Source organism: Haemaphysalis longicornis, unplaced genomic scaffold (assembly GCF_048455015.1).
Source record: "Haemaphysalis longicornis isolate Haplotype H1 unplaced genomic scaffold, Haemaphysalis longicornis Haplotype H1 scaffold_8, whole genome shotgun sequence".
In the NCBI taxonomy this organism is placed as follows: Eukaryota; Metazoa; Arthropoda; class Arachnida; order Ixodida; family Ixodidae; genus Haemaphysalis; species Haemaphysalis longicornis.
The window spans coordinates 54,100,609-54,107,113 of record NW_027526445.1 but is presented as its reverse complement, the minus strand read 5'-3'; the positions used below and the strand labels follow the sequence as shown (position 1 = coordinate 54,107,113).

At 42.2% G+C, this 6,505-nt stretch overlaps 1 protein-coding gene across 1 annotated transcript; it reads right to left on the bottom strand.

Annotated features, from left to right (window-relative positions):
- Nucleotides 1-1,757: 1,757 nt before the first annotated feature.
- Nucleotides 1,758-6,005, bottom strand: LOC144148928 (cystatin-1-like). Its single transcript, XM_077680458.1, has 3 exons — nt 5,670-6,005; nt 2,717-2,821; nt 1,758-1,905 (listed from the first exon to the last, which is right to left on the bottom strand). Exons 1-3 carry the CDS (start codon nt 5,874-5,876, stop codon nt 1,822-1,824), a joined length of 396 nt encoding a protein of 131 aa, XP_077536584.1. The 5' UTR covers nt 5,877-6,005; the 3' UTR covers nt 1,758-1,821.
- Between the last annotated feature and the right edge of the window lie 500 nt (nt 6,006-6,505).

The window sequence follows — 6,505 nt, the reverse complement described above, 5'->3', positions numbered from 1 at the left end:
AACGAAAAGAGAAGCAAAGCAAAACACAAGCGAAAAGAGAGAAAAGGCGCGCGCCCCCCTGTGCGCATTGCATTGGAGATCACAATGTGAATAAAAGACACTCGAGGTAGAAGCCACAGCAGCCACCAAAACAAAATGCTTCATACACACTCGTTAAAAATTGGAAGCTTCAACAATCGATTTCACATTTCCCATTTCGCACAACATTTATATGCACAAATTGAGAATTTTCTCTAAAATTCTCCTGGAATTTAACGGCTTCACAGCGACTTCGACAATATCAGGCGACTTCTCATGCGCTGTCTGTGCAGACGACGCATAATTTTCATTTTATTGGAGTGCACCGGGTATCACGTTGGTTCTTTCAAACATCGCAGTAGAAATAGCTTTTCTTTAGGTAACGCCGTGTGTTTTCAGAGATGGCAACAACATTTCACAGGTTTCGTGGGAATGCCGGGTCGATTAGCTAAACACCGAGGAAGGGTACAGTGGGAAGAAGCCAGGGTCACAAAGAATTCCTCGTGGGCGAAGGCGACAAATCTTGCTTCGGGCACGTGGTAGTGCCCTTTCAAAAACCGCTTCCAACCCAGCTCTTCAAGCACAGTATTTCAGCGGAAGGGCAATCTGCTATTACCTATGATTTTAAATGCAGAGCATTTCAGTAACTCACGATGTCACCCGCGTTGACGTCCGTAGTCGTAGTCCGCACCCCTCCCCCTACACTATATAAAAAAAATACTATCCGGCGCCTGGTTTCGATCCCTCGACCCTGCGGGCGGAACGCAATGTACAAGGTGCTCTACCCACTGCGCCACAAAGCCGACACAGAATGGGAGGATACGAACGCGCCTTATATCCTTGACTCATTCAAACTACGTCAAAAAGCTGCTGATACAACGCATTCAGTACCACCAACTCCCCAAACACTAAACGTTAACGCAATACACCCACCCCCTACGCGACGCATTTACTCGAGTCCCCCTCGCGGGGAGATGGGACCACCAAAAACAACGCGTTGTGGACTGCGCAGTAAGGTGCCGGCACGTGCGAGAACCGCTCGCGCTGTTCGTTCCAGGCAGGGGGCGCGCGAGCACTGCGAAGGCGGGAATTTTGAAGTGCTTTGGACAAACCTCCGTTCAATTCATCAAGAGAGAAGTGAGACAGGGAGGCGAAGAGCGTGATGGGTAGTAGCAGTAAGCGGATAACGGTGCCACAGGCCGTTATGGCGAATCACTGCTCTGCATTTACGACAGCTTTCACGTTGAGTGGAACGGCTTCAATTTTTACTTTGCAACCTGCCTCCTGCAATTTATGGCTTCGGAAAAAGTAATGAAACTCAAATCTACTTTACGGCTACACTACTATTCTCTCGTAAAAGTGCCAAAAATATCCTGCTGCAAGGAAGTGCGTAAAAGAGTTAAAGAAAGACAGTTTGTGATTTCGAACATCCTCTATGAGTTACATAATTATGGTTTCGTTGCCAGAGAAGTCACTGCTATCCTTTTATTTCAAATGTTAATTTTTGTTACAAAGTAACAAATAAGGGTATATCCTGCGTGTCCCTTCTTCGTCGTTCTGGTATGTGCGTAGGTGAAAAAGAACACCACTAAATTTCTGCACAGCACCACCTAGGTGATGCCGATGCGGCTAAGACCACACAAATTGGTTGTACACAGATTTCTATAGTCAAGTGTTCTTCGGGAGGGGTAGTCAAACGCAAGTCTAGGGTCACATAGTTCCAAACACCTTGAGTTGACTCGAATGTCAATGTAATCTTTATTTGAACGGTTTACCACGCAGTGGTCGACGCTCGATAACGCGTTATCGCGGGCACCGGAATGAAGTGAGTTCCCGGTAGTTTTCCCACGGCCTTTCATAGACGGTAGCGATGCACGTGGCGGAAGGCTGTGGGAACCGAAAAACACATGAGTAAAATATGAAAGCACAAAATCTACATCATGGTAAATTGTTTAACATATGATCACTGTGTAAATACTACTTGAGAGAACAGGACACGTGTTGGACTGATTTCTTTAAGAAGGATGGGTCTCGTTTCTCTTCATGCAAATTGGATACGACCACAAGTCATACAGCGAACCATTTGTTCCAGTATTTTAAGCGCTTTCTTACCTCTCTGGATTTTGTTATCTGCTACCTAATCTTTTTGTAATTTCTCACCTCTTGCGAAACTGGAAGCATTAGCATATTTGAAAACTCTGAAACGCTCAATTTTTCTACAAATAGCTCGTGATTGGGGTGGCTGTAATTGTAGCAATGAAATCTTTTGGAGACCTATCGAGAAAACATGCACGAAAGTAACGATATTAGTAAAATTTGCTTGATATGGCATTTAAAATAGTCGTTCAATAACATCCTCAAATAAACGCTGACTTACTTAACATCTCTTCCACAAAGAATTTACCAGCTATAAAAAAGTGGGACGCTCCGTGTATTGTGAGCGAATTCGACAATGCAAGAACCATAAACAGCTTGCTACCCACGTGAAGTTATTTGACTGCCAAAAATAAACAAGAACGAAAAAACAAACATGCGCCCATTACTCTTTCTGTTAATACGGAGTAAACCTACTCAAGCTAAACAAATTGGGCAAACCAAAAATAACCACACCAAAAAAAGCTCCGTGGCCAACGGGTTTATTTAAATTTTACAAGTCTCACCATTGCCATCATGAAATTCTCTAAAGAATGCAACGTACCCTGTTTGTTGTCGGTTTGCAGTTTTCGATGGAGTACTTTTCACTGATGGGACAGTTGGTCGGTGCAGTTTCGAATATCAGTCGGTAGTTGGTTCCCGCGACCACCTAGACGGGTTGTTGGAGAAAAAAAGTACTGGTAATTCTTTCGATTACGCTGCATTATAAAGCACAGCAGGATCCTTTTTTTTTTTCATGCATAAGGGCCATTTTTTCATGTCATAATGAATATAGAAACGGCTTTGTGTAGCGCGAACAAATTCAGGTACCTCGAAAAACAAAGGCGCTGAAATTCAAGCCTAATGTTCCTAAGGGAATCGGAAATGTGATCATTAACAACAAACAACGTCACCCTATTTATTCTGCACCCTTGTAGTTAGACCTCCTTTTTGAACGCCATAAGCTACATCGGACAATATCTCTAAACTTCGGAATAAATCGTCACGTGAAATGGCAGTGTAACGGCTTCGAGCATTTTCTTTTGTTTAAAATTGGTTTACAATCCGCTGAATTTCTGAGTTCCTTTTTCAGCCACATAGTCGAGTCTACGACAATTTAGTACTAATCTAAATATCTGAAACAAACATCTGCCCGAAAAAATTCTGCCGCGCTTATATACAATTCCAGGAGGTAACCATACCAATTACGACGTACTTTCCTACTTCGTGCAATGCGAAACGATTCTAAATGAATTAATTAGCTGGTTTTAATTTCTTCACTATGATTCTCGCGGAATATTTCTTCGGCATAATTTTGTTACTCAACACTAGCTTTCCTTTGTTTTACTACGAATAATTTTTGCTTTGTGCTGCAGAATACATCATAAGCACGCTCCTAGGTGACATATCGAAATAAACCTTCAGTTCTCCCTATAGGCTATAGCCAGAACGTGTAATGAAAATGCCACCTTCGACACAGCGAAAACAAGATGCAGATGCTCACAATTGTGTACACTTATATAATACATAGTTTGAGCCTGGCGTTGAGCGCAAGTAGTTTATTTTGTAAGCCGTAATTTAAGTGGAAGATTTGTGCTAACACTTAACAAATAAATGACCAGTGTAAATTTGTTGAAAAGGAACATAAGATACAAATATGTAACGCAGTGCAGAAAATATTTAGGTTCGGCGCCGTTATAACGCATTGGGGCCTCACAGTGACTATAAATAATTTAACCTCAACAGAAATGCCATCTAGAATAAACAAACTTTCCTGATTTGTGCCATTAATATTGTATAAAACGAGGATTCCACCTTTTCCGTCGTATGTATACAGAGCCCATTTTGAGTGGAGATATTGATGGATAACGTGATGCCGTGGCAATTTGACGTCATCGGTAATGAGCGGGTCAATAGTTCATGCAGTTTTTAGCCCCGCATAGTTGACGTTTCCCGCATGATTGTCACTTTAAGCTCCTACGTGTAAGGTGTGTAAAACCAAAAATTTAAAGCCTACAAATAAAACGTACGAAGAAAACCTGGTAACTGCCAGGACAACACCTGACAACAGGGTAGCACCCACAACAGGGTAACACCTCCCAGTATTGGTAATGCAAGCAGTATCCTATTTTATGGTCCGAAAGCTTGCAACTATGTTTTGTTTTTAGGGCTGCGCGTTCTGGCATAAAGTTTCGTGCCTGAGAGTCACTGGCGAATGGAAGCATTTCATTTTCAGCATGACTGGCCAGAGCTAATGATACGACGGAAGGAGGGACACAAGTCAGGCACTGCTTCAGCTGATATGGACTGACAAAACATGACAAAATTCACATCACGAAAAGTAAAGGCGTTTTTATTCACTTGCAGCGTTTCATCTTATTCCCTCCGGTCGTAGCTTTTGGCCTCTTCTGATATTTCAAAAAGCAACGCTAACTAGGACGAGTTATAAGATTATCAAATACTAGTGTCCTCGCTGGAGTGAAAGGGAAGGATCACTTGACTTGCGTTGCTTGGGTTCCACAGTGAAAGCGAAAATTGTTTCCGCAAGCTCCTCGTCCTTAAATGCACCCGTTCCGCATTTTGATAAAACAGCCTCAACGAATAAGCGGGCCGCTTTCACACTTTTGTTATACCAATGCACTTATTACGCAGGGTACTTTTACTTGAATCGTTTTAATTCAATTGAGACCTTTAAATATTTTGGCAATTCTGTAATTTCTGCGTGACAGACGCACGGTGGAGCTAAAACCGCAGACACCGCGCCTACTCTTTGCGTGGTGGTCTTTCTGCTTAAGGACTAAACGTGAACGGACATATTATTATCAATAACAAACCGTAATTCTTCAAGATACTTTAAAAGATATGCAGACAATAGCGTGGGACTGTATGCTTTATTTATTTTTATCATGTGGCCACATACATTTGAAATTCTCGGTATAGTACATTACACTGTAATTGCAGGTCACTATTTAAAGTTGGCAACTTGAACTCTGAAAAGCTTTTCTTTCTCATTGAGTGGGCAGATAGCATTACGTCGCAACATTGGAGTCTAGAAATAATTCTGGAGTTGCCGCAATTCGCAAGGTATTTAATGTATGGTACTGAAAATTTTATAGTGCGTAAAACGTTCCAAATGAAGACATATTTTATTGTGCAAAGCAAGTGAGCCGAAAAAAATTTATTCCTGTTTTTTTATTTATTACATGTTCTTGAAAGGGCACTCGATTGCCTCATATTTCGTTAAAAAGTGACACACAACAAAGAATTTAAAAGTATTATCATTGGTCGCAAAAACAATATCTCTATCTCTATATCATTCTATCTCTATCCAGGATTGTTTTCAATATAGCTGTTAATTTATTTCCCTGTGCCCTCCGGCAGCCAGACTGCCCTTGAGATTCTTTTAGACGACATGGATTTACTCGCGATGCGGCGATGACGGTGATATGAAACATCCCTTGAATTTGAAAATCCTGAACCCTGTATGCCGGCCATTCAAAGCACCGCCGACGTCTCACCTGTGTCTCTACTTTGACGAGCTTCAGAACGGTGTGGTAAACATCCAAACCCTTTGTCTGCTGTGAAATGGCAAAGTGGGCCAGCTCGAGGTACTTGGGGTTGCTCGAGGGATCGTGTTGAGTCCAGCCGCCAATAAGTCGTTTCGGATGCGAGCAAAACGCTACACCGACTAGGCCGAAGAAGGCGATAATTGCGGCTTGCTTCATTCTTCCGCTGGTAGGGGACTTCGTTTGAAATATTAGCCTCCAAGGCTACCAGTTGTCAACTTCTCGCTTGGATTGCCTCTGAACTGTGAGCGATATATAGGCGCTCGTCCTGCACAGAATCCGAGCTGGCGTTCGCCCATGCGTAGCACTCGTGCCTAGATAACATTGTCTCTGTGTTCGGGGTCGAGCATGTGACAAACGTCTGTTTTGACGATGGGCAGATTTCATCGTAAGAACGTTGTCATTGACCCGGAATATCGATAGCCTATTTTGATCAAATGATTGGATATTGTTCCTGCTGAAACACATGTTCTATACAAACGTTGAGTATATAATATTAACTCTTTCATTTTCTCAGAGGCACGGGCAAAAAGGGTAGCTCTTTTTCCCAGTATTCTTGCACTATTGGCCGCCATAAGAAGTGTCTCAGTTAGGAGAAAAATAGTAATAAAAGTGTTGTTTCGAGAGCCCTTGCTTCCTGCTTTTGGGTTCGCGAAAAGGCAAAGACGTTTACATTTCCAGACTCTTTAATTGATACGTTCCTTCGGAGTAGTATTTTTGTTTTTGCAGTACCTCTTGTTTGTAATAATCACTTACTTCTCCCAATATTTCTCTCAAAAATGTATTTC

Excerpts from the sequence above, each read along its gene's own strand:
- LOC144148928 (XM_077680458.1), bottom strand. The coding sequence starts at position 5,876 with ATGAAGCAAGCCGCAATTATCGCCTTCTTCGGCCTAGTCGGTGTAGCG. Across the intron at positions 2,822-5,669 it reads TCGTCAAAGTAGAGACACAG|GTGGTCGCGGGAACCAACTA; the intron begins GTGAGACGTCGG and ends CAACCCGTCTAG. Across the intron at positions 1,906-2,716 it reads GCAAACCGACAACAAACAGG|CCTTCCGCCACGTGCATCGC; the intron begins GTACGTTGCATT and ends CGGTTCCCACAG.